The sequence below is a fragment of the Mobula birostris genome, chromosome 22, assembly GCF_030028105.1.
Source record: "Mobula birostris isolate sMobBir1 chromosome 22, sMobBir1.hap1, whole genome shotgun sequence".
Lineage (NCBI taxonomy): Eukaryota > Metazoa > Chordata > Chondrichthyes > Myliobatiformes > Myliobatidae > Mobula > Mobula birostris.
Window position 1 is genome coordinate 28,724,904 of NC_092391.1, and position 19,727 is coordinate 28,744,630.

Below are 19,727 nucleotides of genomic sequence, written 5' to 3' on the forward strand. Positions count from 1 at the left end.
TTCTACTGTGAGGACTGATGCAAAATACTTATTCAGTTCATCCGCCATTTCCTTGTTCCTCATTACTACCTCCTGCATCGTTTTCAAGTGAGTGGTCCGATATCCTCTCGCCTCTCTTTTTAAAAAAAAATTTTTATTTTTATTTGGATAAGGAATTCGCAAGTATCATGAACTTTTTTCACATGTATAACCTTTTCCATTTTTTTTATATATGTATAAAACTATAATTATTTATACATTCCTAAGTACACATTAAGATGATATAAAAAGAAATTAGACACTTAAATAGATAATTATGTGCAGTTGAAATTCTACTCTATTAGGCTAAGTAATGATATTAGTTGTTAAGAAAAATAGTAATAATAGTGGATTAATAAAAATTTCCATACATCTCTTCTGGACCATTTCTTTCTGGTCCAAAATGTTGTATGTAAGCCTATGTAACACCCATTGTAGGTGTTTATATCCTAACTTGTTCATGTTTGCTCCTACCCTCAAACATAATTATCCAATCCCTATGTACTTATTTACTTAATTTTACCATTTTTTATCCCTTTCCCAAATCTTTTCCTTTACTTGTGTTAATTCTCTATTTTCCAAAAAAAAAACCAAAAACAGTAAACATTTAGACCAGGGGTGCTTACGTTAGCAATATTACTGTGTTGATGAGAAGAGCAGTATAAATCATTAGGAGAGTCATCTAAAGTCTGCTTGCTTTGGGGTTATATATTCAATCCATTTATTCCAAATTTGATAAAATTTTTCTTTTTGAATTCTCAGGGAGTAAGTCATCTTTTCCATTTTAAATATTTCCAAGATAATTTCGTGCCAATCTTCTAATGTAAGTGGTATTGGATTTAGCCACTTTCTAGTGATTGATTTCTTACTTGCTGCTAAAAGGGCCTGCAGCAACTTTATATCTTTCTTCTGATCAAGAAACAATACATGCCCCAATTAGAGCGTCTCAAAGTTCAGAGGTATCTGGTCTTAAGTACCTTAACTAATGTTCTATGAATACTTTTCCAATATAAACTTAATTTAGAGCAATCCCAGAAAATATGGAAATGATTTGCTTCCTTGGAGCCGCACCTTCTCCAACACATCATGTTTCCTCTCGCCTCTCTTTTACCCTTTATGTATCTGAAGAAACTTTTGGTGTCCTCTTTAATTTTATTTGCTAGCTTATTTTTGTATTCCATCTTTTCCTTCTTAATTAATTTTTTAGTTGTCTTTTGCTGGTTTTTAAAAGCTTCCCAATAATCTAACTTCCCACTAATTATTATTTTACTTTTATTTTGGCTTTAATTTCTCTTGTTAGCTACAGTTGTGTCATCTTGCCTTTGGAGTACTTCTTCCTCTTTGAGATGTATATATTCTATGGCTTCTGAACTGCTTCCAGAAATTCCAGCCATTGCTGCTCTGCTGTCATCCCTGCCAGTGTTCTTTTCCAATCAATTTTGGCCAACTCCTCTCTCATGCCTCTGCAATTCCCTTTACTCCATTGATACATCTGACTTTAGCTTCTTCTCAAATTTCAGGCTGAATTTGATCATATTATGATCACTTGCCCTGAAGGATTCTTTTACCTTAAGCTCTATAATTAATTCTGGTTCATTGCACAGCACTGATCTAGAATAGTTGATCCCCTCGTGGGTTCAACCATGAGCTGCTCTAAAAAGCCATCTCAGAGGCATTCTAGAAATTCCCACTCTGGGGGTCCAGCACCAACCTGAATTTCCCAATCTATTTGCATATTGAAATCCCCCATGACTATTATCTCCCATTGTAATTTGTAAAACACATCCTTACTGCTGCTTGGGGATCTGTATATAACTCCCATCAGGGTATTTTTGCCCTTGCAGTTCCTTAGCTCTATCCACAATGATTCAACGACTTCTGACCCTGTGTCACGTCTTTCTAAAGACTTGATTTCACTTTTTAACATGAGCCACACCACCCACGTCTGCCTTCCTGCTTGTCCTTTTGATACAGTGTATACCCTTGGACATTAAGCTCCCAGCTATAATGTTCTTTCAGCCATGATTCAGTGATGCCTACAACATCATACATGCCAATCTGTAACTGTTCATTGACCTTATTCTGTATACAGCACGCATTCAAATATAACATGTAATATAAATTATGGAATGCATGTCTTGTTACCTTCATCTCTCTGTAGGGTAGCAGAGGTAGATGAGATGGCAAGATTAAAAATATACTCCTCTATGTCAATACAGATAACAGTGAGATATTATCCATTTTAACATTTAATAGACGAATTTGACATTGTGGCAAAACAGTGCTACAGTGTAACATGACTCTCCTATCTGTAGTCGTGCACTAATGTGCCATGTGACCATGTTCCACGTGTGATTATATTTTTGTTTTCCCTTCCCATTCTTAGTCCCTGCACACCCAAGGAGGCCCAACCGAAAGTCTTGAATGACTACCGTCCAGTGGCCCTGACCTCACACATCATGAAGACCCTAGAGAGGTTGGTCCTGGCTCACCTCTGACCCCTGGTCAGATCATCTCTCGATCCCCCGCAGTTTGCCTACCAGGAGCACATTGGAGTCGATGATGCTGTCATCTACCTGCTGAACAGAGCCTGCTCCCATTTGGATAAGCAGGGCAGCACTGTGACGATCAGGTTTTTTGATTTCTCAAGTGCCTTCAATACCAAACAGCCCTCATTGCTGGGAGAAAAGCTCCATTTAGCACAGGCTGGCACTTCCATTGTATTCTGGATAATGGGCTACCTGACTGGCAGACCGCAGTTCGTGTGGCTTCAGAGCTATGTGTCAGACATGGCTATGAGCAGCACTGGGGCTCCACAGGTGCTGCTTATAGCCATGTCTGACATGCAGCTCAGAAGCAGGGCCCCGCTGGAGGACTTTGTCAAACAGTGCAAGCTGAATCATCTGCAGCTCAACATCAGTAAGACAAAGGAGATGGTGATGGGCTTTAGAAAGACTAAGCCTGCACTGCTCCCTGTTACTATTGATAGTGAGGATGTGGTTGTGGTGAGGACCTACAAATGCCTTGGGGGTGCACCTGGATGACAGACTTGAGTGGAGCACCAACACAGAGACTATGTACGAGAAAGGCCAGAGTCGCCTCTGCTTCCTGAGGAGACTGAGGTCCTTTGGAGTCTGCAGGCATCTCCTTCACATGTTCTACCAGTCTGTTGTCGCCAGCACAATCTTCTATGTGGTGGTGTGCTGGGGCAATGGAATCAACACAGGTGATGCCAAAAGGCTCAATAAGCTGATTAGAAAGGCTGGCTGTGTTATAGGAGTCAAATTTGACACACTGGAGGCTGTGGTAGAACAAAGAACCCTATGTAAAATCCTGGTAATTCTGGACAGTGCTTCTTACCCTCTGCATGCCACCTTGGCTGAACAGAGAAGCACTTTTAGTAATAGACTAAGCCAACTGCACTGCTCCAAAGAGCGCTGTATGAGGTTATTCTTACCCTCGGCCATTAGGCTCTATAATGAGTTAATCTATAGCCAGGGAAGTGATGACCCCCTCCTGTTAGACTGTTTGAGGTAACTGATTTTTTGATTCTTTCTTACTTCTAATATTTGTATATGTATGCATTTGTAATGCTACTTTGACACTGTAATTTCCTTTGGGATCAATAAAGTATCTATCTATCATCTTTGTATGTATCCGCTTCCCCCTATGCATTCTCAGCTCTGATCTTCATACACCATCTCTCATTGTCTCTGTCAGCCATTTTCTGTGTTTGACATGTTCAGGCTTGCTTTCTGCCTAGCTTCCAAAGAGTGTAGGTTTGATTCTTTCCTCCAAATCTTGTATTTCTTTGTGTCCTTTGTGGTGGAATCTTCAGATTATCATTGAGCAGGTGGATTAGTTTTCAGGCAGAAACACTTCATCGGGACTCAAATCAATCTATTTCTGTTTCCTTTGCCCAGGAGTGTACCTTGAAAGTTCAGGAAGGGAAGTTTAAACTGCAAGATCTGCTGGTGGTCCCCATGCAGCGCATTTTGAAGTATCACCTCCTGCTGAAGGTGAGTGTCAACTGCACACCGGCTCATTCTGGAAGGAGACAACTGAGCCTGACTCGTTACACTCAAGCCAGTCAAAAGTCAGCAGCATCGAAAGGGTTGGAATCAGTGTGATGGAGTCCTTTTACAAGCTCAGTGCAGTTTGGAGGTTGATGCTGTGGAGTAGGTTGGAAGCCATTGTAAAGCAGAAGTTAAGGATCAGTGCAGGGCTTGTGTCTCAGTTGTTGTGTCACACACTGATTCATGCTTCTCGGCAGTATCTCCCCTCTTTCTGGCACTCAATGACCTGCACTAACTGACCTGCTTTACCCTTTGACCTGTGATCAAGGATCATAGAAATGTAGCATTACAGCACATTAGACCCTTGGGGCCATGTAACCTACTCTAGAAACTGCCTACAATTTCCCTACTGCATAGCCTTCTGTTTCTCTAAGCTCATGTATCTATCTAAGAGTCTCTTAAAAGACCCTATTGTATCCATTTCTACCACCGTCGCTGTCAGTGCAATCCACGCACCCACCACTCTCTGTGTGGAAAACTTTCCTCTGACATCCCCCTTGTATCTACTTCCAGGCACCTTAAAACTATACCCCATTACGTTAGCCATTTCAGCCCTGGGAAAAAGCCTCTGACTATCCACACAATCAATGCCTCTCATCATCTTATAGACCTCTGTCAGGTCACCTCTCATCCTCCGTCGCTCCACGGAGAAAAGGCCAAGTTCACTCAACCTATTCTCATAAGGCATGCTGTCCAATCCAGGCAACATTCTTGTAAATCTCCTCTGCAGTCTCTCTATAGTATCCACATCCTTCCTGTAGTGAGGTGACCAGAACTGAACACAATACTCCAAGTGGGGTCCAACCAAAGTCTTATATAGCTGTAACATTACCTCACGGCTCTTGAACTCAAATCTCACGGCTGATGAAGGCCAACACACCATACACCTTCTTAACAACACCGTCACCCTGATCATCTGCACTTTCTGTCCCTTTGCTCGAGTCCATTACGTTGTTCACATCTCAGTCAAAAAGCTTCAGTTCTGCACTGAATGTGCAACCCCTCAGTCTTTGCTGTGTTTGCCTCCTAGGAGCTGCTGAGTCACTCCAGTGACCGCCCCGAGAAGCAGCAGCTGAAGGAGGCACTGGAGGCAATGCAGGTAAGTGCTTGAGACCGTTGTGTGAGGGTGAAGCACGCACTTCAGTTAGGAACACGGCAGCATGTAATGTCCAGATTTCTGCTCTTCTCTGTTACCGGCCCTTTCCCTTAACTCCTCCCCGGAGTCTGTCTCAATTGTTCTACTGTTCATGCTCTCCCCCAGCCCCGACTATTCCTTGTTTGGCATATGCCGAACATCTGGTACAGAGACAAACTCTGTTCATCTGGTATCTCCTCCGCTCACTAATTCCTCCCTGGTATCGTTGTCTCGCTCCACTCCCTCGTGAAAAGCAATCTACTTCTCTGCCATTACTGACTGATTTGATTAACATCAGAAGCTCACTCAATATGGAGTATGATTTTCATAACTATTTACAGAATAGATGTCTGCAAGCTTCTTTCATGTTTGATTCTTCACATTGGTGTCATTTTTTTATGGTAAACACTATAGTTTTATTTTTTGGGCTAACATAAAGCATATAAATGGTCGTTCAATAAGTGTCCAGCCCAGAGCTACAAATGCACATCAGAGGTAGGAAAAGCCCCATCCCTGGACTTTGAATGAGACCACATTAGTTCATAGAATCACAGCATAGGAACAAGCTGTTAGGCTCACTGACTATCGAGCAACCATTTACACTAGTCCCACATCACACACTCCCATCAATTCCTCCCACACCCTGAGACTCCGCCACTTGCCTGCACGATAGGGACAATTTGTATGGGCCAAGTAAGCCACCATTCTGCACATCTTTCGGATGTGGGAGGAAATGCATAAATGTCACAGGGAGAATGTGCAACTCCACAGGAGCAACATCTGAGTCTAGGAATGAACCCAGGTCAATGAAACTATTAGCTGTGCCATGGAGCAGTGTTAATACTGTACTATCTCTAGTCCCAGTATCCTTGGGGGTCTTTTTTCCCCTGTTTATTCATTAATGGGATGTGGATTTGAGTACTGGGTGAGAACAGGATCTGTCTCAGCTTTGCTGTCCTCACAGTCAAATATCTGACCAGCACTCATCACCTGGGGCTCACATTGACTTTGAAAGCACAACTCATCCTGGGATGTGATGGGGGCCAAAAAACGAAATGGAAAAGTTTGTAAAAGTCATAAATAAAGGAACAAACTAAAGTTGACAGCTTGGTTCTCAATGCAATGTCACCATTTCTACAAAATGCTGAAAGTCAGGCTTCAAACATAAACTCAGTGTACTTTGGAAGTGTATACCTCACAACAGGGAGTCATTAGAATATCCATTCCTTCAATTTACTTGGCGAGGTACCGAATCACGTCCAATGACAAGTGTTTATTGGTCTTTCAATAACCGGGCGTTTGGTTTTATTTCAGGATCTGGCTATGTATATCAATGAAGTTAAAAGAGACAATGAGACACTGAAGAAGATCTCTGAATTCCAGTGTTCCATTGAGAACCTTGTAAGTGCAGAATTGGAGAGGGGCGTGTTGGCAGGTATCGGGCCTGGGTTATGTTGGATAGTAAGATATTGACAATAGAGGAATGGTGTCTCTGAGGTATTTATTCATTGACAGGATCTGGGCATCACTAGCAATACCTGTATTTATTGTCCATCATGAAGAAACCCAGGGTGTGGTTACCATAGAGCAGGAGACTGGTGAAGCCTCCTGTGTATCAGTGAGACCCCTTGCAGGCTGGGAGACCACTTCGCTGAGCACCTACCAGAAAAAGCAGGATTTCTCAGTGGCTATCCATTTTAGTTCCACTTATCATTCCCATTCCGATATGTCTATTCATGGCCTCCTCTAGTTTCACGATGAGGCTACACTTAGGTTGGAAAGGCAACATTTTGAGTAGCTTCTAACCTGATGGCATAAACATCAATTTCTTGAACTTACGGTAATGTCCTCCCTTCAGCATTCCCCATTCCCATTTCTCTCTCTCACCTTATCTCCTTACCTGCCTATCACCTCCCTCTGGTGTTCCTCCCCCTTTTCTTCCTTCCATGGCTTTCTGTCCTCTCCTATCAGATTCCTCCTTCTCCAGCCCTGTATCTCTTTCACCAATCAACTTCTTAGCTATTTACTTCATCCCTCCCTCCTCCCCCCACAGTTTCACCTTCCACCCCACCTCCCCCTCCCACCACCACCTTCTTATCCTGACTCCTCATCTTATTTTTCTCCAGTCCTGATGAAGGGTCTCAGCCCAAAACATCGACTGTTTACTCCTTTCCATAGATGCTGCCTGGCCTGTTGAGATCCCCCCAGCATTTTGTGCGTGTTGCTTGGATTTCCAACAGCTGCAGATTTTCACTTGTTTGAGCTTTTAATGTTCACTTGTTGATTGAGATGAGCTGACAACTGTTTGGAGACACACCAGTAGCTTTTTTTGGACACTCTTGTCAAGACCTCACCAACACCTATAATTAATTTTGTGATATTCTCTCTGTATTTCACCTAAAAGGACTGGAGCGCTTTGCCCTATGCCATTGGGCACATAAGAATTGTCAGGAGAACTTTTGCATGGACATCTTGCTTGGGTTCTTTTTGTCCAGCATAACTTGTGAGACCAAGCAAAACCACACCAGGATGGTGAAAGAGAGGGATAGTACTGTGAGGAGGATTTTCAGCAGGAAGCTCTCTCTACTCATCACCTTTTCAGAGCACTCCTAGCTTCAAATGACCTTGTATACTGTGAAAGCTGAGGTTATTACTTGGGGAGGAAAGAAGCTGTCTTTACAATACATCCACAACAGTGTTGCCTGTGACGTTCAAGGTTGTAGCAGCACTTCAGCACTTAACTTTTTTTGACATGGAGGATAAAGTCATATTTCTCAAATCTCTTGTGTAAGACCTTCCCAAGGAGAGAAAAAAATCAGTGTGTTCTATTTTAATAGATATTGCAAAAAAAGTACATGGCAGTCACAGAGTCAGGAAGGCTATTACTAGAGAAATGATTAGAATAGCCGACACATTACTACTGCATTCTACTGGGAAAATACAGTCTGATTTCTTTTCTCTCACTGCTGTCATTGAAATCTGTACTGTTTTATATCTTGAAATATTTTAGATCAGTCATTGCAGGAGGTTCTTGGATCTCCCACATTTTTGTATAGCTTGTTCATCTGCCGTCATGGGAAATAATCACAATTCCTGTTGCAATAGCATGTTTGAATACTAAACCTTTCTGTGCATGGATGAGAAGATGTGTGCTCTAGGATATATCTGTACACTTTGCCTAAAGGAGGTTCTCTTAGCTCTGTGCTCTAAAGAATGACTTATAAGGGATTACTGGTTTTGGGGGGGGGGGGTCTAGGACCACTACTATATCATAAATATATCTTGCGTTATGATAAACACAAGTAATTCTGCAGATGCTGGAAATCCAAAATAACACTCACAACATGCAGGAACTCAGCAGGTCAGGCAGCATCCGTGGAAATGAACAAACAGTTGACCTTTCGGGCTGAGATCCTTTTTCAGGTCCTGATAAAAGGTCTCGGCCTGAAAAGTCAACTGTTCATTTCCACGGATGCTGCCTGACCTGCAGAGTTCCTCCAGCATTTTATGTGTGTTACAAATTATCGTGTTACCCCTGACAACTTGTGACATTGTGAGGTGGGGTCTCCTAGGTGTTCACTATCAAGCTAACTCCCACTTATGCCTCATCAACTGCCTTGACAATTGTAGGGAAGTGGACGTTCCTTGTTTCTTGCTCTGCCTCTACCATCAATGCACCCTCCAGTCGCGCTGACAAACTCAGGTCACCTGTTCATGTGTGAGACATTTGTATGAGCTTCTCTCAGCTTGTGCCCTCAATATTTCAGTAGAATTAGATGTACAAGCTAAATTATAAAAAAAATGCAGATAATCAGTATCTGATTCCAGATGCGTTTGAATCATGCTAACATCAATTAGCCCCAAAATTGTTTGCAAAATCCAGACTAACAAATGGACACCTTGAATTAGCACAGCAATTGCAATTAATGACTGAATATTCCAAGTTTTTTTTTCACGGAACATCTTAAAATCACCTTGATGTCTCAATAAATGATGTGCCCGAGAGGATAAAATGACTCACTGGCTTGATGATGGGGTATGTGGAAGGGGTCTTACTAATTGAGGACCTCAGCTATTTTTCCTTGTGGTATATCTGTAGTGAGTATAATAGGGGCCTTTAATTTTATAGAGTTGGTGCATCTTGAAATATTTTACATGGCAAGATTGCCTTTAGGGATCAGGTTTCTTTGAAGACTGGGATTTGTTAAGTTGCCAGTAGGTTTCAGCAGCTAAAATATTGCTGTTGAGTTGGATATTGACGTTTGTTTCTAAAGAGTGCGTATTGAAACCTTGGGGATGCATAGACACTGAAGATGTTGTGTGCTTCTGAATAACTGGGAGCCAGACTTCACGGGGTGGAGCGGGGTGTGGAAAGGTTTGGGATTTTATTTGTTTTGGAGGGAGAATTGGAGTTTACCAAGCAGTGAAGATCAAGAATTGCAGTTCTTAGCTTTTCTTGGGAATCCATGGAAATTAAAATTTATCTGAGAGCGTGTTTTGTTTTTACAGCAAACGTCGCTGGCAAGTTATGGGAGACCAAAGATTGATGGTGAATTGAAGGTCTGCTCCACAGTTAACAGAACAAAACAGGATCGGTGAGTATGTCGAAGGTAACCTTGCTGAGGCTGGCAGATCAAAATTCAAAAGCTCAAAGTGAATTTATTATCAAAGTACATATTGTATATGGCACTATATACAACCCTTTCATTTTCTTACAGGAATTCACAATTAATACAAAGAAACACAATGAAAGACCACACACAACAAAAGGGACAAACAACCAATGTGCAAAAGACAACAGGCTGTGCAAATATAAAATGAAAAAAAAACTAAAAATAAATAAGCAATAAATATTGAGGACATGGAATAAAGTGTCCTTGATAGGTTGTGGGAACAGTTCACTGTTGAGATGAAGGAAGTTATCCCCTCTGGTTCAAGAGCCTGATGGTTGAAAGGGTAATGACTGTTCCTGAACCTGGTGGTGTGAGTCCTGAGGCTGCTGTGCCTCCTTCCTGATGGCAGCAGGAGGAAGAGAGCATGGACTTGATAATGGATGCTGCTTTCTTGCGAAAGTGCTCCATGTAGATGTGCTCAATGGTGGTGAGGGCTTTCTCTGTAATGGACTGGGCTATAGGCACCAATTTTTTAGGCTTTTCCATTCAAGAGCATTGGTGTTTGCATACCAGGCCGTGATGCATCCAATCAATATACTATCCACCACACATTGAGAGAAATTTGTCAAGGTTTTAGATGACATGCCAAATTTTTGCAAGCTTCTGAGAAAGTAGAGGCTCTGCCATTCTTTCTTAGTTATAGCACTTACACACTGGACCAGGGACAGATCCTCTGAAATGATAACACTGAGGAATTTAAAATTGCTGACCCTCTCCACCCCTCATCTCCCAATGAGGACTGGCCCACAGACCTCCAGTTTCTCCCTCCTGTAGTCAATACTCAGCTCCTTGGTCTTGCTGGTTGGTAGGTTAATTGGTCATTGTAAATTGTTCTATGATTGGGCTAGGATTAAAAAATTGGGGGTTGCCGGGCGTCGCAACTCGAAGGGCTGGCAGGGCCTACTCTGCCTTGTTTCTCAATTTAAAAAAAGTGACACATTCTGTACACGATAAAACCTCACCAGCGTCATCCCCCACTCCAAAGACATACGGGCTAGAAGGTTAATTGGTAACATGGGTGCAGTTAGCCCGGAAGGGCCTGTTACTGTGTTGAATCTCTAAATAAATAACTGACCAGTTAGTTTCAGCGATGTGTATTGATGACTAGTCCAGAACAACAGAGGACATGCAGTCCGAAGGTGTGAGGGTCGGTATCCCGAGAACTCCTCCCAGTGAGGATGCGTAATCTGTGACGTCTGGACACAATATCTATGGTGTATCCACCAGTGTGAACCAATGCGCCCGGAGCCTATACCTAGTGGAGCTGATCTTGGTGAATGTTTTGAGTTAGTGGAGGTGCTGAGGCCGTATTGCCTTGTCTTTTTGACTCGTGAGTGAAATGCACAGGGAGCCCTGTTGGAGCTGTTGCTGTTTGTGTTCCAGGTACCTCTTCCTCTTTGATAAGGCGGTGATTGTATGTAAGCGGAAAGGTTACAACTACGAGCTGAAGGAGATAATTGATCTACAGGCTCATAAAATGACCGATGACCCCATGAATAACAAGGATTTGAGAAAGGTAACTGCGAGTGTGGCTTTATGATATTGCGTTCCAACCAACAGGCAGATTTCATTAAGCTGCAGTGTAATTGGGGTGGTGATGTACCTGCGCCCAGGTCTGTTGGAATCTCATAAAGAACGTGTGTGGTTAGACTGTGCCTGTTTATGCATGAGTGAGTTTGAAGGTGCATGTCTCCTGTGACTGAAACCTGGGCTCCAGTCAGTGCACAGTGCCTCTAGGGTAGGGAAATACATTCAGAATTTAGAAATTTAAACCAGTGTCAGTGTTGGGATAATAGAAGCTGCGCTCCCCATCCCAATATGTTCATTAAGTTTGTATGATTTAGTTTAAACTTGTCTGTCCACATAAGACATAGAAGCAGAATCAGGCCATTCAGGTCATCGCCCCCCCCCCCCAATCGAACTGCCCCTTACCATTAAAAACAGCATCTTCTTGTATTTTGCAGCCCTTTCCCAAGCCCCTGAGATCCCTTCCCATCTTTGATAGCCCTCCCCTTATCCCACGCTCCTTTTTGTACACGGCCCTCGTCTCTCCCCGCAGTTCATCCCTTCTGTTACTGCAGCACTGGCCTTCCGTCCGCCTGCAAGCCCCTTTTCAAGGTGATGGCCTGTTCTGATCTGTTTTACTCCGAAAGGTCCCGGATGGGACAAACCTCTGGAGAGGTGTTACTAGTTTATTTCAGCATCTCGGGCAGTGTTATGTGATGGAGTAGATAAGACAATCCTTAGTAGTGTGAAACCTGTGATCAATCTCATTTGCTTTTCACATTTGTTAAATTCAGCACGATGCTGACTGACTTTTCTGCTGTGTTCTTTCATGCTTCCTAGTCCCACGGGAAAATGGTGAGTAGTTGCAAGTCATCTGCTGAGAAATACTTGTGGCCTCCATATTATCTCCCTACCAAATGCTGATTTTAATCAGTCAGCTGGTGTCTCTAGATTTTGCTGCTATATTGACCAGTCTCGAGCTCTAATGTGTATTTAATAAAGGAACATCTCGGATAAACAGTACAGGTTTCCCCCACCATCTGAAAGTAGAGCGTTCCTATGAAACGGTTCGTAAGCCGAAATTCATAAAGCGAAGAAGCAATTACCATTTATTTATATGGGAAAATTTTGTGAGCGTTTGCAGACCCAAAAATAACCTACCAAACCATGCCAAATAACACATAAAACCTAAAATAACAGTAACATATAGTAAAAGCAGGAATGATATGATAAATACACAGCCTATATAAAGTAGAAATACTTTTCCACAATCATTACTGAACTGTTCTTCGTAGCAAAAATCTCACGCAAGCACCGTCGGCAGAAAATCTCACGCAAGCACTGTTGGCAAGAACACTCTCTCCAGTAACCTTTAAACTATGAAGCTGCCAAATCATACCAACTAACACGTAAAAATACACAGCCGATATAAAGTAGAAATAATGTATGTACAGTGTAGTATCACTTACCAGAATTGGGACAGTGTGGAGCACACTGATGATGGTGTGTTAGGCTGAGTCAGAGTCTGGGTGGTGCAGTGGCCCCCCACCCTCCAGGCCGCCGAGCGATACATTGCCGCGAAGAACGCAGGGGTCCAGCGGTAGCTGGGAGGCACACAGCACATCTTTAAGAAAAAAGCCAAAATAAACAAGCTAATTAATTAGGTGCTGCCCGACACGTAATTGTCGGCCCAGGTCAGTGCCGATTTCCGATTGCGTCGTCTTTGATCTGGCCCGACAATTACACGTCGGTGGCACCTAATTAATTAGCTTGTTTATTTCGGCTTTTTTCTTAAAGATGTGCTGTGTGCCCCCTGGCTACTGCTGCATTCTCTGCGAATCGGTATCTGTCCACGGCCCGGGGGTTGGGGTGGTGGGACACTGGGGTGTCATCTCATCGTCAGTTTCCATTAGAGCAGGCAGCTCATCATCTTCTATGTCTGCCCGCCTCGACGTCGAAGGTCGAGGTTCGTCGTCTGCTGTGGCTGATGTGGAAGGCTTGCTTGACTGCTGAGCCTCGCGCATTTTTCTATCATACAGTTCTTTAATAAGGACTCAGACCATCCTGCAAATACCTCCTAAACTGACGTACCCTTTCAAAATTAAAGTCGTACTTTATCATTACTCATTTGGTTTTGATTGTTATCCTCTTTTCTTCCAATTGCATCAGCTCTTCATCTGTCAGTTCTTGGTCATGGGATGCCAAAACCTCTTCAACATCATGTTCGTCAGCTTCCACAAGCCAAACTCACGTTGTCCTTTCTTCATTCACCACGATCAAAACGCTTAATTATGTCTAGTTTTACTGTAAGTGTAACACCCTTACGAGCTCTTTCAGGCTTTTCCGATACCTTAGAACTCATCTTGCAAACGGCTGCTCACAGGCACGTGTTTCAGCAATGCTCTGCTTTTTATCGCGCGCTGTATTTTTTTTTCGTAACAGTGAAAACACCTTCTGAAAGTGAAAACAGGGTACTAATGTAGGTCTTTCTTAACAGTGAGGTTTCGTAAAACGAACGTTTGAAAAGCGGGGGACACCTGTATAGGACAAAGGAAGGAAGCCCAGAGCAGGGCTTTCTAACCCCCTTTATGAAATAGCGTCTGGAATCGGAGTGTTGTACTCAATAGATTAGGGTAACACATATCTTTGCCTGATATTACTGACTTACTTGCTAATCATCTACTTTGATCGTTACTGGTAGAATGTTCACTGGTATTAGGTTGTCCTAATGGTTACCAGGAAATGTTTATCTAATGATTGTTTGTGCTACTGATTACTGGATAAACATTTATCCAGGGTGATAGCTTTCTTCACTCGTTACCGGATATTTGTTTTGACCATAGGACATATGAGCAGAATTAGGCCACTCAGCCCTTCAAGTCTACGCCACCATTCAATCATGGCTGATTTATTTATTTTAACCATATTCTCCTGCCTTCACAACATAACCTTTGATGCCCTTACTAATGAATCTCCGCTTTAAACATACCCAGTGACTTGGCCTCCACTGATTCTGTGGCAATGAGTTCCACAGATTCACCAATCTGGCTAAAGAAATTCCTCCTTGTCTCAGTTCTAACGGGACACCCTTGTATTCTGAGGCAGTGTCCCTGGTCCTAGATCCTCCCACCGTTGGAAAAACCCCCTCCGCATTTTGTGGTGAAGCTTTGTGCTGCTGGTTGGTTCTTACTTGGTGAAAGTTTGACCACATGGTTGCGGGGTGATAGGTAGCTGGGGACGTTGATGACTGGGTGAGCACCTGCCTGGAGGCAGCCAGTTCTTCCGGTTGTCGGGTGACCATTTGCCTGAGGTAATCTTTGCATGACACTTCACTGGGTGGATAGCTGGATGGATTTGTGTCAGGCAACTGCTTACTCCTCCTGTCCTTGTTAATCTGTTGGCTTTCTCTGCAGGTAGTCATAAGGTGAGACCATTTTGGCAATGTTGGTAAACACCAAATGGTCCTCCAGAGCCCCCTCCTGTGGTGTCCTAGGTGTTAGGGTCACTTCTGCCTGGAGCTTCTTGCTAAACCATACACTCACTCTGATTAGGACAGGATTGGGACTAGGCCTGAGCTGTGAATGAAAGGTTTTAACACTGGATGGATTTGTTGTCTAACCCCAGGCAAAACAACTGCATGGCCCCAAAAGTAAACATGTCACGGAACAACTTTGGCTGTGTGACTTGAGTGGCCTCCAATTCACAGAGATCATGTGAAAGATGAATGTTGTTGTGGAGTCAAGGAGGAATCAGGGAATCTCTGCAAGACAGCTCCCTTCCCACCACCATCACCACATTATGTTTAAAGCTTCCACAGCGATGATTAGGAACATTAGATGGCCACTGGTATTAAAGCTTTTACAGATGAAAGGGCCTGAGAAATGTCTGTCTTTTAGTTATGGAAAGTACTTGCCCTACTCCTCATTCATAACAAGGACTCTATGTACTAAATCATTTTATTTGGGGAAAGTTTGTGTTGCTGGATAAGGCGGGCTGGTTACGAGGCAAACATTTACCCAATGATGGTTGCCAGGTGCCTGTTTAGTGCTCGTGGTTTGTGTTCCACTCTTCTTGTCTGGACTCCGGCCTTCTGCAGCTGAAATGAATTACTGCCTCCACCTCTCCCAGCTGTTCATGCGGGGAAAGAATTTGACTCTACTGAACATCCGGGAATGTCTGGATTAAGGAAAGGTTCTTAACCTAACCACGGATCAACTGGTTTTGATTAACTGTGGCTTTTTATATTGCAGGCATCTAATAATATCCTAATTTTGAGTGTGAAATAGGCAGAGTGTTTCCAACAGGATGGCAGAATGTTACATTAGCAGGAAAGCTCCATGAATGGGAAAGGGCAAATGTGACAGCTGGGAATTAAAGTCAGTGACCACAAATTTCTTCAGCCCCTTGTATCATACTGAAGCAGAGCAGATTCCCAGGCTAAGTGTACTCATCCACCAGGGCCAACTTGACCTAACAAAACAACCGGAAAAGCACAAGCCCAAGTATTTCCTTGGTAGCAGCTGTCCGACCTAGGGTATACAATCACCATCAGTGTAGTTGGGTAAATCAGTGGAAGCTGTTTGGAGCTGAGACTAAAGAATGGATGCAGAGGGAGTAAACACCACTGGTGTGTCCAGTGGTAAAGGGCAAGGTTAGGATGGATCTGTATGGGTTAGGGATCACTCTGGGGCTAGGAGCTAAGAACAAAGATTAGCTCCTTGTTAATCTTTAACAAGGAGCCTCAGGACCTCAGTGCAGTATAGCAAATCAGTGACTGCGGAAAAAAATGAGAGAGCTTCAGTCTAAGGAGAGTGTTTCTGCCGAAAAGTATTTGGGAGTAGCAGTAGTTCAGAAACCAGGAACCTAATTGCCTAGGCTAACAATCCACAAACCCAAGTTAAAGTCTCACCATGACAACTGTGAAGTAGAAGTTCACATAAGTTCTGGAAACTAGAAAAACAAGAATAATGTGACCTAATCGTGGAGATTTCGAAAACGTTCAGATTATAGTTACCACCTGTTCTGGTTCATTATTATCTTTGAGAGGAAGTCCAACATTCTGACCCTGTCTGGCGGACATGTAACTTCAGGCCTGCTAATTACTTGTGAAGTTACTCAGTGAGTCATTCAGTTGTACCATCACCGCTGAGCTGAAACAAAAAGGACAAAAATAGAAAGACCACCCGGCATCAACCTCCGCTCTGAATTCAGACCGAGCAGAGTTGCTCCTGACCTTGCCAATCCCAATTCTCAAACAGCTGGACTGGATATAAATGGGAAGACGTACCCCACAGACCAGTCAAGTACAGCCTGAAGTAGGCATGGTCATGGAATGGTATCTTGTCAGAATCAGGCTGAATATCACCGGTATGTATTGTGAAATTTGTTTTTCGTCAGCAGAACATTGCAATGCATACAAATGAAAACTGTAAATTATAATAAATATATGTAACAAACTTTAATTAAATAAGGAGTGCAAAAAAGAGGAAAAAATACCAAGGCAACATTCATGGGTTCACTGTCCATTCAGAAGTCTGATCTCAGAGGGGAGGAAGCTGTCCTTGAAACGTTGAGTGTGGGTCTTCAGGCTCCTGTACCCCCTCCTTGATGGTAGCAATGAGAAGAGGTTGTCCTGGGTGACGGGGGTCCTCAATGATGGATGCCGCCTTGTTGAGGCATCCCCTTTTGAAAATTTCCTGGATGCTGGGGAGTCTAGTGCCCATGATGGAGCTGGCTGAGTTTACAACTTTCTGCAGCTTTTTCTGATTCTGTGCAGTGGCCCGTCCATACTAGAGGGTGATATAACCAGTCAGAATGCCCTCCATGGTACACCTGTAGAAATTTGTGAGTGTCTTTGGTGACATACCAATTCTCCTCAAATTCCTAATAAATTATAACCACTGTTGTGCCTTCTTTGTAATTGCATCAATACGTTGGGCTCAGGATTGATCCTCAGAGATGTTGACACACAGAAACTTAAAATTGCTCACTCTTTTCACTTCTGATCCTTTGATATGGACTAGTGTGTGTTCCCTCAACTTCCTCTTCCTGAAGACCACAGTCAATTCCTTGGTCTTACTGACATTGGGTGCAAGTTGTTGTTGTGACTGCACTCAACCAGCTGATCTATCTTGCTCCTGTACACCACCTCATTACCATCTGACATTCTGCCAACAATAGTTGTGTCGTCAGCAAGTTTATAGAAGGTGCTTGAGTTGTGCCTAGCCCCACAATTGTTGGTGTAGAGACAACAGAGCACTAGGCTAAGCCCGCATCTTTGAGGTGCGCCAGTGTTGATTGTCAGCGAGGTGGGGATGTTATTTCCCATCTGCACAGACTGTGGTCTCCTGGTGAGGAAGCCAAAGATCCAGTTGCAGAGGGAGGTACAGAGGCTCAGGTTTAGGAGCTTGTTGATTAGAACTAAGGGTATGATTGTGTTGAATGCTGAGCTGTAGTTAGTAATCAGCAGTCCGACGTAGATATTGCTTTTGTCCCAGGGATCAAGGCAGAGTGGAGAGTCAGTGAGATTGCATCCACTGAAGACCTATTGTGGCAATTGCCAAATTGCAGTGGATCCAGGTCCTTTCTTAGGCAGGAGTTGATCCGAGCCATGACCAACCCCTCACAGCACTTCAGCCCAGTAGAGGTTGGTCATGGTTAGATTCAACTGCTGCCTAAGGAAGGGCCTGCTCTTGAATGACACTTGAAAGAAGGACTGAAAGCAGTAAGGACATAGGATGTTCTTAGGGTGGGGGCCTTCGCTGCTCTTCTCCAAAAGGACCAGAATTAACCAGGCTGTCTGGGCTGCATCGAGGCCTGGATAGCAACTTAAATGTGCAGGAACGTAAGAAGCTATAGGGAACAGTGAACTCAGCCCAATACGTCATGGCCACTTCCCTCCCCACCATCAGCAAAATCTATGCGAAGCACTGCCTGTAGATGGCGACATCTCACCATCAAAGATCCCCACCGTCCAGGCCATGCTATCTTCCCACAGCCACCACTGGGCAGGAGGTACAGAAGCCTGAAGCCCTATAGCACCAGGTCTGCTTGGTTCAACCTTCCCTTCGACCATTCAATTCTTGAGCCAACTTTAGGGTTTCGGCCCGAAACGCCGACTGTACTCTTTTCCATAGATGCTGCCTGGCCTGCTGAGTTCCTCCAGTGTTTTGTGCGTGTTGCTTGGATTTCCAGCACCTGCATATTTTCTCTTGTTTGTGATTGGATAGCAGTAATCAGTGCAGTTTAGAAACACCATGGCTTCTTTAATCACTTTGCACTAAAATGGACTTTGATTTTGTTCTAATTGTAACAATTGTGTATAATTTATGTTTAATTTATGTTTCCCTTATGAATACCATTTATATGATTCTATACACCTACCAGCCACTTGACTTCGTCTTCCTGTACCTAATAAAGTGCTCACGGAGTGTACGCTTGTCGTCTACTGCTGCGGTAGCCCATCCACTTCAAGTTTCGACACTTTGTGCATTCAGAGATGCTCTTCTGTATCCCACGGTTGTAATGTGTGGTTATTTAAGTTGCAGCCTCCTTCCTGTCAGCTTGAACCAGTCTTGCTATTGTCCCCTGACTTCTCCCATGAGCAAGTTGTTTCCACCCACAGAACTGCTGCTCACTGGATGTTTTTTTTTGTGTTGTTTTTTGCACCACTTTCTGACCACTCTAGATGATGTTGTGCATGAAAATCCCAGGAGGTCAGCAGCTTCTGAGATTCTCAAGCCACCCCGTCTGGCACCTGCAATCATTCTACGGTCAAAGTCACTCGATCACATTTCTTCCCATTCTGATGTTTAGTCTGGACAAAAACTGAACCTCGTGACCATATCTTCATGCTTTTATTCATCAAGTTGCTGCTACATGTTTGGCTGATCAGATACTTGCTTTAACAAGCAGGTATACCTCATAAAGTGGCCACTGAGTGAATGCCTGCAATGCTGCTGCAAGTAGGTTTCTCGTTGCATCTATTCAAATGTGTACACTTCCATATGACAATAAGCTCAGCTTTGACTTTGGATGGGTGCTGATGGGCAAGGCTGCCAGTCCCTGAACCAACACAAAAGATAAATGCACTTGACCATATTCTTTTAGTCTATTTGTAGCAAACACATTTATCTGTGATATCATCAGTAGAGCTGAGCTCTGCTCATAATGTCCCATTTTCATAAGACCATAAGGCATAGGAACAGAATTAGGCCATTTGGCCCATCAAGTCCGATCTGCCATTCGATTTATTTTCCCTCTCAACTCCATCCTCCTGCATTGGTCATGTAACCTTTGACACCCTTACTAATCATGAAC

General features: G+C 43.4%; 1 protein-coding gene across 2 annotated transcripts in view; it reads left to right on the forward strand.

The window, feature by feature from the left end:
- The window catches only part of vav2 (vav 2 guanine nucleotide exchange factor), a 213,427-nt gene that overhangs the window by 161,968 nt on the left and 31,732 nt on the right, over window positions 1–19,727 (forward strand). For both annotated transcript variants that reach the window (XM_072240493.1, XM_072240492.1), the window contains exons 10-14: window positions 3,942–4,037; window positions 5,125–5,193; window positions 6,544–6,630; window positions 9,739–9,824; window positions 11,286–11,418. In XM_072240493.1, coding sequence (XP_072096594.1) covers window positions 3,942–4,037; window positions 5,125–5,193; window positions 6,544–6,630; window positions 9,739–9,824; window positions 11,286–11,418 — 471 coding nt within the window. The remainder of the gene's footprint in view (window positions 1–3,941; window positions 4,038–5,124; window positions 5,194–6,543; window positions 6,631–9,738; window positions 9,825–11,285; window positions 11,419–19,727) is intronic.